The sequence below is a fragment of the Neospora caninum genome, chromosome XII (genome assembly GCF_000208865.1).
Source record: "Neospora caninum Liverpool complete genome, chromosome XII".
Lineage (NCBI taxonomy): Eukaryota > Apicomplexa > Conoidasida > Eucoccidiorida > Sarcocystidae > Neospora > Neospora caninum.
This window is the reverse complement of record NC_018398.1, coordinates 3005005-3018457: the sequence shown is the minus strand read 5'-3', so window position 1 is coordinate 3018457 and position 13453 is coordinate 3005005. Positions and strand designations below refer to the sequence as shown.

Sequence of the window (13453 nt, the reverse complement as noted above, 5' to 3'; positions counted from 1 at the left end):
AGCACAGATAGCGGCAGATTCTCTGAAAGCTGTCAGACCGCTTACTATCCACACTTCGCAGCGGCAGCGGTACGTAATATCACGTCCTAGCTGACTTGCGGAAAACCGCTGATGTTGGTGTGTTGCCTCTCACACTCAGAGAGCGCCCTGTTCGTGATTCTGTGACACGTGGATCTTCAACAGCTCAGGGGTTCCCCCTGTCGATCCTAGTGTGCGATCTTCGCCTTTGCGTTATCCATCTTCGTTTGCAAGAGTCCATCAGGCTACAACGTTACTATCAGTTATTGTATTCAAGGCTGTCTTCATGGATTTCGTGATCAAGGGGTTGAAGGACTGAGTCAAGCAGTCGATCAGCCTGAGGCAGGCAACACACACTGCATGCGTAAGCGTCGGGAGTCCTTGCTGTTGAACGGACGGTTCTGCAACACTTCAAAAAGACTTCTAGGTTGGTGACCTGGCTAAGCGTCGCCACTAACTCGTCTTTGCAAGCAACTCCTCCGACGTCTCCGGAGGTAGATGCCGGGACAGTACGTTGGCACTGTGCCGCCGACTAGAGGCCGTTCCGCGGAATCTGGTGCATGCCGGCGTAATCATCGTGGTGCACTGTCCGTCCTTAGATTCAAAGTAGACCTGTCAAACGATGTGCCGCGAAGCTGCCGCATGGTGTTCTCTTCTGTTCAGTGTCAACGTCTCTGCGGTACATCAGTCTGTCAACTCGGCAGGTGCGAGTTTGGCAGTCTGATACCGCCGGCTTGAGAACCGCAACACAAATCCGACTCAGGCACTTACTTCGGCACATTGCATGAGGACGGAGTCGAGAAACCGTTTCGTTTCTGTCGATACAGCATCGATGTGATCTGGCTGAGATGCTTTTGCGTTGGCGAAGGCTCCCCTCACAGTGGGAGTGGAAGACCTTGAACCTTCACCGGAATCAATGGCGCCATATGCCTTTTGCTTCTGTATTTGCGCTCCAGTTAGCAAGTTCAGACATGCGTAGGAAATGAAAGGAAGTGAAGACGAGTGACACAGATGAGAGACAAGACGCGAATATGCGAAGAGAGAATTTCTTCTGGCGCAGCGAGCCGTATCACTCGACGTCGGGGGTTCGATTACCAACGAGCAACAAATGCATGGCGTCGTGCTGGCCATCGAAATCCAGAGTGGAAATGCACTGTCGGTTGGAAAGTATCTGTTTCTCTCTCAAGATTCAATCAGTGTGGAAATGGAAGAAACAGCGCTTTCTCTTTTCTCCAAGGCCCTTCCGTGGATCACCTTGTTGTCAAGCGCACGTGATCTGCTGGACCGTACACAGGAGCAACGAGCAGATTCAGCTGAAAAAGAAAAGAAAATGGAACCAACCTTCCAACCCGTCTCTCACCTGGTGTCGAGAAAGTGCAGGTCGCCTTTCTGTCTTCGTCACTTCTTCCAGCGCCTCCGCAATATCGCAGCAGTACTGTGAACACAATGCACAGGCGACTAGGCCAATATGGGTACAACGCTGAAAAAAGCCTTGTCCCATGCCAGCGCCTGGCGCTCGTCGTTTGAAGTCTGCCGATCGGCTCAGCCTTTGACTTCGAGTCGTCGTCACCTTGGATCTTATCTGTAGCGTTCCAGCGTACAGCCCATCATAAAATCCGATGTAAAGGACACATGTGACGGAATCGTCAACGACAACCTGTTTTTATCTGGAATATCGAGCTCACCTGACCAATATCAGATTCCAGCTTCTCGAGCTCTGCTTCGTCATTCTTCTGTTCGCACTCCGAGTTCGACTGCATACCTGTACGCACATCAGTGATTGCGCCTTCGCCCGTTATCGCTTGGTCGCGGTCGCGAACTCTCGTATTGCGCCCGATGAAGATGCCTACCAAACTGTCGACGCCTGGTTTCTCAAACGGGTCTTCGTCGCTTCGACAACGAAAAAGCTTGGAGTCTTACGTGCCAGTTCGGTGAAGCGGAGCTCCAATCTGATAACCTCATCAGTCTGGTCTGCTAAGGATGGCACCGCCGGAGCGGCTTCCAGTTGCGTCTGGAAATCCCCGACCTTGATGTCTTCAGAGTTTGCAGCAAGAGTGATAGCCTGCACTTCCAGTCGATCAGAGGTACCCCACACACACGCTCGTTGGCGTCCATGACACCTCAGCCTGGATAGCGTTTTTTCTTTAGTGCTGCCGCAAGGCACTTCGGCGCAGCACAATAAGCGTCTTCGGCAGGGCAACTCCCATCTGCGCTGCTTGTATGCGTGGTCAACAACTGTACGGGCGTGGCCAAATCGAGCTATTCGAGAGGAACCACGCTGTATGCTCCTGCAAAGGCCTTAAATGGCATTCACAGGATGCTGCAGGCGATGGCCGGTGTAGATTTCGCTGCCACGGAACAAAAACGAATTGCAAAGATCGGTCGCTCTCGACTGATAACTTTGTTCACCCTTATGCTGCTGGCAAGTTATGTTTCTAGCTCACATGAATCTCCTTCTCCAACCCTGTGCGCGCTGTTTTGATCCTCGCAACGATATCACTGCCACGAGACAAGAGATCCTCGAGCTCTGCCGTCATAAGATCCGTCCCGTCGTCAGTGTGAACTGCTGCTTTGTCAATGTCTTCGAGCTGCTGCCGGAGGTTCTTCTCCTCTGACGCCCTCCATGTCCTGATGGCTTCTATGTATGTCTCGGCTTTAGCTACTGCTCCCTTGTCGCCTAGCAAAGCTGCCGCCAGGAGGAGAGGATCGGCTTCTTGGCAATCCTTTGCCTGCTTGTCTGGTCGTTTCGGGGACTCATTTTCTGAATCGGACTCACCATTGCTTCGCGGGCTTTCTGATTTTGCAGGTATTGGTATCACCTGGTGCTCTTTATCCTTTCTGGGCGAATGGATCATCCCCATTCTCCCTAAATCCACGGCGGTTTCTACGCCCGCCATCGCGCGTCGCACATAATGACTCCGGCGGTTCTGGATCTCGGGTAAACGGATAACGGCTTTTCGGCAACAGCACTGTCCATGACATCTCGTTTCTACTCCGATCTTGGCAAGTTTTCAGCCAAGCGGAGAGTTCACGGACATGCGACGCTCTAGAATCTAAGTGGTTAGTCCGTTCATAGAGAAGTCGCCCCGTTCTTGGTCAGTTGTTACGGTAGGACCGGCGTTGAACGGAGTCGATCTCACACCTACGACAGACAGATGTCCCAGCGCCAGTTTAGCAAAGCAGCCAATTATTCGCTAGGAGACAGTGACCACTTAAAACTCCTATTTCCTTAAAACTCCATATTTCGTCCCAAATGGCGACTTTTTCGCTGGCATGTGTGTGCAAGCCCCAAGTGGAGTAAAGCCCACTGCCGCTTCTGCATCCGCAGCCCCTTCTGGACTCCCCAACAAAAAACAAATTCCTAAACAACTCAGTAACTGTAGGGGAAAATTGTTGATTCTGTGATGGGGACAGCCGGTTTGCAACTCGTTTTCGTTTTTACATGTAATGGGGCTTCCTGTCACGAATACCGAGTAGGGTGGTTTCTTGTAGTACCTGCAGCACGACGTTGCGCGAGAAATTTTCCAGTTCAAAATAGCTGGGACACCAGAGTTGAACGTCTCCTCGACATGCCCACCGTGAGTTTCTAGAAGGTACAGCTTTTTAAACAAGGGGTTTCGCGGCGGCGACGTCTGCTTGGGTCTTTTAGGACGAATCATCTACACCAATCGCAATAGACACGCTTGAACATCACGGGACTCGCAGTCGACGAGTTCTTCATAAGGCTACCATCAGCTGTTTTTACGGCACACACCCACCCACACGAGACGGACCTCCGAAGTCCTGAACGGCGATGATGACGAAATACCTCCGCGCATGTTGAAGGACCCAAGAAACACTCAAACAGTCAGTAGCCCCCCCTCCATTCGCACGAATCGTGACGCTTGTCCAAACATCTTTACCCTATGTCACATTAGAGTCTCTTCGATGGACGCTCCACTATTTCAATTAACCAATGGAGGTTTTTCAAGGCTTGCGGCCTGCACCACTGGGGCCGTTGTAAACTGATGCGCGCTACCTTTCATGCCCGATATCTGCTAACAAGCTATATTCCTCCTTGCTATTTATATAGCACACATCTGCACAGCGTTTTGTGAATCATCTGGATTGCACATGCACGCCATCCTGACTAAGCCTTGCCGCATATGCTGGTCTACCTATCTCAAATCCCACTTATTCCTGCGCGTTGTTTTGTGCAGCAGCAACCATAAGGTCATTACCTTCAACAGGCCACAATTCTAACAGGCTTCTGTGAGTTTCACGATAGGGACAAGCTACCGTCGCTTTCCGAGTTGTTCTCCAATTGTTGTGCAGGTGGCAAGCTAATACGAAAACTACACTTTTTGAGACGCAGCACACACATTTTGACAGTGCTGTGGCCGTCGCCTCAGTAACACCATTGCTTTCGCGCATAGATCGACACGGACATCGATTCCATCTGTTCTACATATCGCGAACATGCGCGACAGATTGTCCGCACAAATCTGAAAGCTATGCGACGGGTGAATCTTCCCGGTGCGAGCTGAGTATTGACTCACACCCCATTTCTTTGCTCGGCTGGGGCTCGAGTTCTTGCTGGATTTAAATTTCAAGACGCCGCCATGCGTATCTCTCGCAATCAACTGCTTCGTCTGTCTGCGTAGTGTTGCTACCGACATGCGCGGTGTTGGGCACCGCGCACCTGAAAGAACTACGAGATATGGCACCGGGTTGAGGAGTCCCCTAGACCTGGAAACAACTTTCCCGCTCGGCCCACGAACTTCAGAGAAGCGACGCATATGACAAGTGCTGAATGCGGGAACATGTCGATGGGTTGGATCGATTCGAGCCTGTACCTGCACCATTCGCACATCCCGACAAGAAAAGCGGAACTTGGACTTCAGCGCCCTGTGTAGCTTTCCTCTACCAAAGCGCATTTCTTGCACCCTTGCACTCTCTTGAAAGTAGCATCTATGCGGACAAAAACAAATACCCACGATTCGTGAGAGGGTAGCGAGAATATGCCGATCTGTACTAGAGCGGGCAAACATTTGCGGTTACTGATGTTCCCATTGTCAAGCAAGAATTCCGCATGTGTGTAAGAGTAGTCTGGAACGCGAGGGATTTAGATGGAAGCACGTCATTCCGAGACATACGATCTTCTTGCTCCTTCGCGATCGAAGTCTTTCACCGGTCAAGATAGATCACATGACACAAGGGGCGATCTAGCGAGACAGCAGAAAGGAAACGTGACCTGGAGGTTCAGCAAACGGTGGTCAAACAGGCACTCTCCCGTGTCCTGTATACTTGATTGCCTTACCCCAGATAGGTTAAAGCTCCAATGTCTCGGAACATGCGGGGCGGATGGCGTGATATGTATACAATTCGCGGGATCGCGGCTCGACGTAACCACCTTCTCAAGGCCTGATAGGACACCGAACGCGAGTGGACACATGCAGTTACACTGGCTGAGGAAAAATCTTTCTCCCATGCTTCATAAAACACGAAAATTCCGTGTCGGATGCCTTTTGGCCAGTGGCTTTCAACTGATAGATCCGAGTTTCAGCAGTGTTCTGAGCTACGCGTCATACTGGATGGGATAATGGTGCGCTCGGCGTGCACGCAGAACCATCCGGTCCTTCCTCACTCCCGGCACACGCTGCAAATCCAGTTAAGTTGGCTCCAAGGCGAAACGCTGCGTTTTCGTTCGGACTGACACTGTTTGCAGGAAACACTAGGCTCCGAACACAAACACAATGCAGCACTGAGTGTTCGGTTGCCTCAAACTTTGAAAATGTATGCGCTCACGCGCCAACGACTACTTTCGAAACGGAAGGGCACACGAGGCAGTTTGCAGTTCCGGGTAACACAGCAAACGGACCGTAAAAGTTCCGTGACTGTCGGCCTCCTACGGGCGTTCCCTACCTTATCGCATCCAAGCCGAGGTGGCTGCAGAATCACAACATCTGGCGGCTCCAAGCCCTCGAACTCAATTGCATCGTTGTCCTGCTCGCTGTCGTCACTTTGTTCCACTTCCTGTCCTTCCTCTTGGTTGGACCTATTTTCGCGCACAGCTTTCCTCTCGGGATGCCGAACGAAAGCTTCACCCGTCTCGTGTCCTGAGTGTGCGGTAGGCACCATGGAGGTAAACAGAGCTGTTAAAAACTTCATGCGCGAACTCTTCGTCTTCTCAGAACTGTGTGTCTTCTGCGGTTCTTCCCAGGCGTCTCCGTATATACGCGTTTGCCATAGCATCGGTGCGACCCCCTTCCATACGCTGGAACCGATATTTGCGCGGACCAAAACGGCCGCCCGCACAAAAGACGGCAAGCAGGTAAAAGGGATGCACAACGCGCGTCCCAGTGTACGGCGGAGCCCGCTGACACAGGCGTGAAAAAACACTTGTGGTTGAATCTGTGCTACGGCGTCACGCATAACGCTCATTTTAATCAATAGATATGTCCGGCGTCGTCGTTATCCTGCGAGCCCGCGTGCACCTGGTCTCACTGCCAACCAGCATCCCTTAGCGAAAATGCCAGATTCATCGAATGCTTACCCGCTCCTGCAACTGGGGATTGTAGGCCTTCACGCTCGAGAAGTTTCAGCGCTTCGCGGGCGACGCGGTTGAGGTGCTGCTGGCGCCTTCGAGTCTCCTCCTTCTCATCATACAGACCGGGGATACGCTGTGGATATGTCAGCGGCTCCACCCGCGGGCTGGTCTCCGAGGCCTCCTGGCGAAGAAGTGAAGACAGCCAGCACGCACCCTCCCAACATGATACCACTAGATGTGTAGGCATTGACCATCAGAAATGTATTTTGCACATGTATGTCCCGGCGAAAATTTGCCGTGATAGGCCAAGACATGCATTTCGGGGGGCGCAGCAACGCACACCGCAGAGCGTCGATTGATCGCCCCTCGCGAGCACGCGTCTCTGCCGAGAATAAACTCCAAATGCCAGGGGATGAATGAACAGCCAGGTATCAACGATGAACGAGACAGAAAGGACACTTACTTCATCCGACAGCTCTCCATCTTCGCGGCACTCGTTCCCATCAGAGTGGGACGGGACGTGCTTGGAAAGGGCTCTGAAAGTAAACCTGAAGGCATGAAAGAAAACGCAGGACACCTGGGGCAGCTAGACAGAAACGATAAGAATGGCGCTTGATAGTCCATGTTTTCGTTGGGCTGGCCACTGAGCGTGTAGTCGACTCCAAGTGAACAACTACCACACCGGCCCGGGTCCTTCTGAAGCACCTTGAAACAAGAAGAGCGGAGACAGCGCAAATGTTGCCGTTCCTGTCACTTGCGAGCTTGCATGCACACATTCGCACACGCGTGCACATACACAGATGTAGGAAAGTTGCTCTACACATGAGTTCTGCGGAGAACACAAAGCATAGGATGAGCAGCGCCATATGAGTGCCTAAAAGTGCGATTCTGGACACGCAGCGCATGGCTGTGCATGACGGGCTAGTGAGCCTGCCGCGTTCTTCACACGAGCAACAGAAAGGGAAACTGATGACTCAAAACGGAGGCGTAAAGTTAGCGAACGACGAGGGAAACGCAATGGCGGCATCTGTACCGAGACGAGAGGTCGGCTACGTAGCCAGTGACATTCTCGACCCCGTTGAAGGACAAATTCTTCTCCATCTCGGCGAAGTTCTCCGGTCGGCTGTCGAACGCAAACACCTGGAAGAAGCAAAGTGCGAGACACGCACAACGTCTTGTCACGCATTGGCACCAGGCCGTCGACTCTTCAGCACTTCATCCTGATGTTTGGTGGCCGTCTCTGATTTCCGGTTCTCTCGGGTACAAGCAACTGAAATTGTCTCTTCACCGTTGTTGGCCACGACCAACGATCGGCACAGCAGAGCTAAAGGAACTTTGTCTGCTGTCGAGTACCCGCCGACGCGTTACAACTACATGGGGTTTCCGCCTTCGCACGGCCTGTGTGCCTTACGGTCCCGGTAACGCTTCGCCCGCATAAGGATATACAGCTGACGCTGCAGCAAGCGCCGCAGTCTCGTTTCGTTACGACACCGTAGAAGACTCGAAGCGTAAAGCTTCCGTGGTGTGTAGTTCACTTATCTTTCACCGACCGTCGCTACACCCCTCTGAAAACGCCAAGCATTTTTGATTCAGTTCTTTGAGGCCGCATTGCCGTCCCTTACCTTTCTGCACTGCCTCCCCATGAGCAGAGAAAAAAGCCCTGATCCAGAGAAAATATCCCAGACAACGTGGTGAGGCTGAAGAGCCGCCGCCTCCACAACTGTATTGCAAAAACTAGCGAGAAGAAGCGCGTTCGTTGGAAACGAGGTCCTGACTGCAGAAAGGGAAACACAGACACAAAGTCCACAACCCGAGGCAAACGCTTGATGAAAATGAGGTCGAGCCTGGAAAGGGGCGAGCGCACTGCACGCGAAAGCCGCCAAAAAGAAGTAGTATGACCTTGGAGCCCTATCACAGTGGATACAGTTGGGACGTGGAGACGAAGCGAGCGCAGGGCGTGCACCAGAATAGAACGCTCGGCGACGCGCGGACAGCGCAGAGATATGAATACCGCGAGCATGTAGAGTGTGACCCGATTGACCCCAGAGATGCACCAGTTCTCGCGCTCCATTTGGTAGCACTGAGAATAAAGCCAGCGCCAAGGAAAACGACTGGGGAGTCGAAACGTGCTCGAACGCGGCTGATCTCTGAAACAGACAGGGGGAGACCCCGGCAAGAAAAACCCGGATGGGCCCATCGCCTCGGCGACTTCCAGACTTCAGACGGCATCGCGGAGGCCCCACACGGCAAAGATTCCGGGGCATTTTAACTCGCGCCTGCCGTGGAGAGACAAACAAGAGTGAGGAAACGTGTGTGTCCGTGTCCTACTTGAAATCTGAAGGTCTCCGAAAGAGCCCAGGCTCTGAACGACGTGGCCGGCGCCTGCCAGCACCACCTCCTCTGCCTCCGAAGGCTCGCGCCCCGGACTGCGAGGCAGAGAACGCACACCGCAGAGGGCAGTACACTACACCGAGCTCCTCGCGTGTTGTGATCCAATGCACACGGCCACAGCGTCTGGTCAACCTGCCGGGAGCAGTTCGGATCGAAGGAAGCAGGCAAACGTATCGACCCACGCGTGCCAGTAAGCGTGGCGAGAATAACCGCCCCGTGTGCAGGTAGAGGCCATGGGCTACACTGACTAGGCGAGAAATCCACTTCGCATGACACAAGCACAGGGAACGAGCAACGGGTCCGCTTGCAGAGAAGCTGGGCACTTGGCATCACGGAGGACAGCCTGCGACGCAGCCAAGGCGGCCACGTCACGTTCTTCACACCGTAGGTTGGTCCTTCGGCAGCAGTCCGAGCACGCACTTCGCCTCCACTTGGTTTCCTGTGTCCTCCCCCGGTGATTCATAAGAGACACGAATGGTGCAGCTGGACGCGCACCCCGTCATCAACGACAGTTCCTCTGCAGACGCGCGCATCCTACCGTTTGCTGCTGAAAGAGCAGCGGGGAAAACTTTGGCTGATTGGCAGATTTGCACGACCCTGTGTGTTCAACCAGGCCGCTAAACACCCCACACCTGAGACATGGAAGCCCAAGGATTGGCGAACTGGCCTCGCGCTGTGGCCCAACTCTGCTTCCCCACGCGCTCCGCCGTTTCGTCACCTGTGTAAAAACGCATGCTTCCTCCCTTGGCCAAAAAAGACTCCTAACGTTTACCTGGCCATCGGGACGGCTACGACGCCTGCCAGAGCAGGACCGCAATCCTCCAGGAGAGCCTGCGAGAGGTGTGAGAGTGCATCGAGGTTGCAGACGGTCTGTGAGCATACAAAGCCCAAGAGGACGCGCTCGACGCCGTCACGATCAACTGCAGGGAGACATGAAAAGCGCAGAGAAACGCGAAAGTATAACCCGGGAGACCCGCGGGGGCCTCCAGGGAGTCCGTCCATCTTGCAGCCCGAAAGAGGAAACCACGAAACCACCGCATCAACGTGGGCGCGTACGAGCGAGTCGATGCGGTGACGGCGGGGAGTGCCCACCGCACGCCGTTTCCAAGAAGGCAGGCGAATGCAATCAAGATCCACCACGGGAGTCCTGACGTTGTGGAGAAACTTAACAAAGAAAGACAAGGCCTGCAGTTCTAGTAGCTTACTGTAGAGAATCCGTTTCGTTTGACCGATCGTTTGACGAAAAACGCATGTACTGTACAGGCAGGTAAATGCGCAGGCTGCATCGTACATCCCGCTACCACACTCCACGTCTTCTGTGTGCAACGACGAGTACGAATCATACGAAATCGATGAAAGGTGTCCTGCGGATAGAGGCGATGTATGCGCAGAGAGGCGTCAATGTGTACAGCGGAAAACGGAAAGTGTGCACCACGAGATATCTACTTTCTCTTGCGCGCGGACGCCAACATGAAAGTGAGTTTCGATCGAGGTAGCCACCACCACGGCGCACCAAGAATGCCATCGGCGCCTACCAGCCGACCGAATCGTAAGTCCCTTGAGAAGGCCGGTGCCTGAAAGGCGGTTGAAAATGGTGAGTTCCCGGTTCGCTTTGAGGATAGGAAGCAGGCGCTCTCGGACTGCCTTATAGACGCGACGACCTACGGAAAAACGAGCAAAACAGTGTCCGTGCTTTTTCTGCGGAGTCTGTACTACGAGCTGGACTACTCGCTAACGTTTCACGAGCGGTGCGTGGGAAGGGCCAACACCCGATCGTGGACTACGCCACTGCGCATGCATATATACGCACAAGTGCATGTATGCGTGTACGGCGTTGTTTCTTATAAATGCCGTTCTAAGCCTTTCTGCAACTGTACCTGCGCGCGTCCAGATCTCGCCGCTCCCAGATACAAGGCCACAGACAGGCACACGCCAGCACACTCCCCGAAAACGCGTCACAAGTATTTGTCCCTAGGAGTGCCCGTTTTTTGTATACGCGGCATTTCAACTGTGAGCGGTATGCTGTCTGAAAGTGTATGTTCTTCAGTTGAGACAAAAACTGCTCTGCAGCCTCGTCTATGGGATCACATGACGGACTCGCAAGGTGATGGCACCACAGCAAGGGAACTGGAGCCGAGAGATACAGCCAGCTAGAACTGGAACACAGAGACAAGAAAGAGCCTTTTGTTTGCAGAGAGCTTCGGCGGCGAGCCTAGGGCTCGAAGCAATATACATGGCACGCAAAGGAAGAACCCGTGGAACAGTGAAGATGATCCGCACCGGAGATCCGGGAGAACACTCGGCGGTCAAAGCGCTGCTGCACTGGTCTTACCCGCTGGCATGAGTTTCGGACACTGCGGAATGTCAACGACTTGCGGCGAATCAAAATGAAAGTGGCCAAGCTGAGGGCCGTTCTTCAAGAGGAAGATGAAGTCGGACCGGTTTCTGTACCTGGATGAAACAAGCGCGGACAAGAGAGAACACGCAAGCCGTCGCAAACGTACTGACAACGACAGTGCGTCAGATCCGTTCTTGAGGCACACTCACATGGGGTCCTCACGGCGACGAAGCGCCGGGGTAAGAAGGGGACGCGGAACGAAGTTCACGAAACGAATATAGAAACGATTAGAGAGAGAGGGACGTAGGAGACGGTCGCAGGTTCGATGACATTGGCAGCACGCACTTTCGTTTCGAGTCGGCAGCAACAGAGAGAGTGTCGTCCTTCGAACATTAGGGATTTTCTGCAGCAGGCACACAGTCCGTTGGTAGGTTGCGCTCGTGTCCACGAATCAACACGGAGTCTTGTCGTCCAAATGGAACGAAACGGAAACCCGAAAAAAGGCACAGGGACTCGCGAGGCTTTGCCTCGCTCCGAAAAAACGTCTGCCTCTCGGGGCCGTGTTCGCTCTGTGGTTCTCTCTGGTTTTCGGCATCCCACTCTTCATCACGTTCCGTTCTCCGTTGACACCTCGTCCCCTTCCGTCCGACTTCTCCTCATCGGTGTCGTTTTGCGTTGATCGTCCCCTCCGCTCTTTTTCTGTTTCTTCCTCTCTCTCCACCGACCCCGGCTCCGCTCAACCGGCGTCACCTACATCAGGTCACTTGGCGACGGCACGACAGGGCGCAAAACGTCTTGCTGCTCCGAACCGAAAAACGTTTCCCTCGAGGCACTCGACACCAAGAGAGCCCGTTTTTCGCGCAGCTGGGCCTCGTAGCTGAGGTGGAGGAAACTGCAGCCGCCGCAGTGACGGTCGAAGTGTCGACAAGGAGGAAGCCGTTCATCGGCAGCTGCAAGGAGGCAGGAGTTCACAGGGACGCACAGAGAGAAAACGCTCGCACGGTGTGGCCACAGCGCCTGTCCACATTCACAGCTTGGTATAAAGGGACTCCGAAGAAAAGAGAAACCCCGTGTACAGCCAATTTCCGCTTGCTCATCTTGGCTTAGCTCCGGCTGTCTCGACACACCGATACGCACGCGCGCATGCAGTTTCACGCACGCCCCCTTTTATATGCACCATGATGCTCCTGAAAAATGAGCAGGCATTTGCACCGATGCGTTGCCAGAAAAGAGGCGGAGTCTCTTACAAGGCTTGCCGGTCCCGAGAGGCGAAACGGCGAGTTTCCGGCCCTCGCGAGACTTGGTCCGATCAACGCGTAGTGTCATGTGCTCTCCCGGGAGCGCGCGGAAGAAAGCAAAGGAGAAGGTTTGGCGCCAAGCACGTACGAGGAGCCGCACGACTCCGCGGCCTTCCCAGTCGAGACTAGTGACCTGTGTGAGACCCGGAAAGGCGCATGACAGGTAAAAGGCAACCAAGTGCGCGTAGCGATTTGCTTTGTCAGCGCGAAGGGGAAGAAGCACGGGATCGGTTCTTGAGAGACACCAAGAGAGACGCACACGGGAACCGGCCGAGGCACCAAGCCCCAGTGAAGGGGGCGACGACAGTCAAATGAGAAGCCATTGAAAACGAAACGAAAAAAAGGCCACAGGCAGACTATCGCTTGCGCCGTCACAAGCTACGAAAGGGAGTCGGCTTGGGTGTGTTCACTGAGAAGAGATATTCGGTCTCCACCAGAAACCGAAGAGGACGAGGAGCCTGAACGGAAAGCGGTCCAGCAACCAGGGGAACTCTTTCCTCCTTACCTTCAGTCCATTCAAAATGTCGTTGGTTTGAACTCTATTGACCACATTCAATAAACGACGACGGGTGGGACCCGGGCGCTCGTCACACTCGGTGGCCAGGCCATCTGCTCTCGAACGCTCCGTCTCTTCACTCGTTTCATCGCAGCCACTGCTGCGCTGTCTAGACACAGGAGGGGCGTCGTCCTCCGGTGCACACTGTTCCGTTCGACGCGGCGTCTCGGAAGCCAGTTGTTCTTCAGGGCGTTCTTTTTCATAGCAGCCGACTGGGAGGCACGAGCGGGGACGAAGCGAGGATGAACAAAGTCTGATAGACGAGCCGAGGGGAGAGCCGAGAGAGACATCGTGACTGAGGAACGGGCACGGAACCAGTTGCG

General features: G+C 53.9%; 2 protein-coding genes across 2 annotated transcripts; both read right to left on the bottom strand.

Annotated features, from left to right (window-relative positions):
• Nucleotides 1–258: 258 nt before the first annotated feature.
• On the bottom strand, nucleotides 259–2915 carry NCLIV_063960 (conserved hypothetical protein; the record flags this gene model as incomplete). Its single annotated transcript, XM_003885947.1, has 6 exons — nucleotides 259–355; nucleotides 1273–1331; nucleotides 1379–1453; nucleotides 1704–1780; nucleotides 1939–2080; nucleotides 2463–2915. The coding sequence occupies 6 exons, from the start codon at nucleotides 2913–2915 to the stop codon at nucleotides 259–261; spliced, it is 903 nt and encodes a 300-aa protein (XP_003885996.1).
• A 2398-nt stretch (nucleotides 2916–5313) lies between these two features.
• On the bottom strand, nucleotides 5314–12602 carry NCLIV_063950 (putative RNA methyltransferase, TrmA family; the record flags this gene model as incomplete). The annotated part of the gene is made up of 12 exons (XM_003885946.1): nucleotides 5314–5421; nucleotides 5923–6116; nucleotides 6554–6728; nucleotides 7011–7083; nucleotides 7581–7687; nucleotides 8170–8321; nucleotides 8876–8973; nucleotides 9711–9858; nucleotides 10474–10599; nucleotides 11271–11389; nucleotides 12031–12226; nucleotides 12524–12602. The coding sequence occupies 12 exons, from the start codon at nucleotides 12600–12602 to the stop codon at nucleotides 5314–5316; spliced, it is 1575 nt and encodes a 524-aa protein (XP_003885995.1).
• Between the last annotated feature and the right edge of the window lie 851 nt (nucleotides 12603–13453).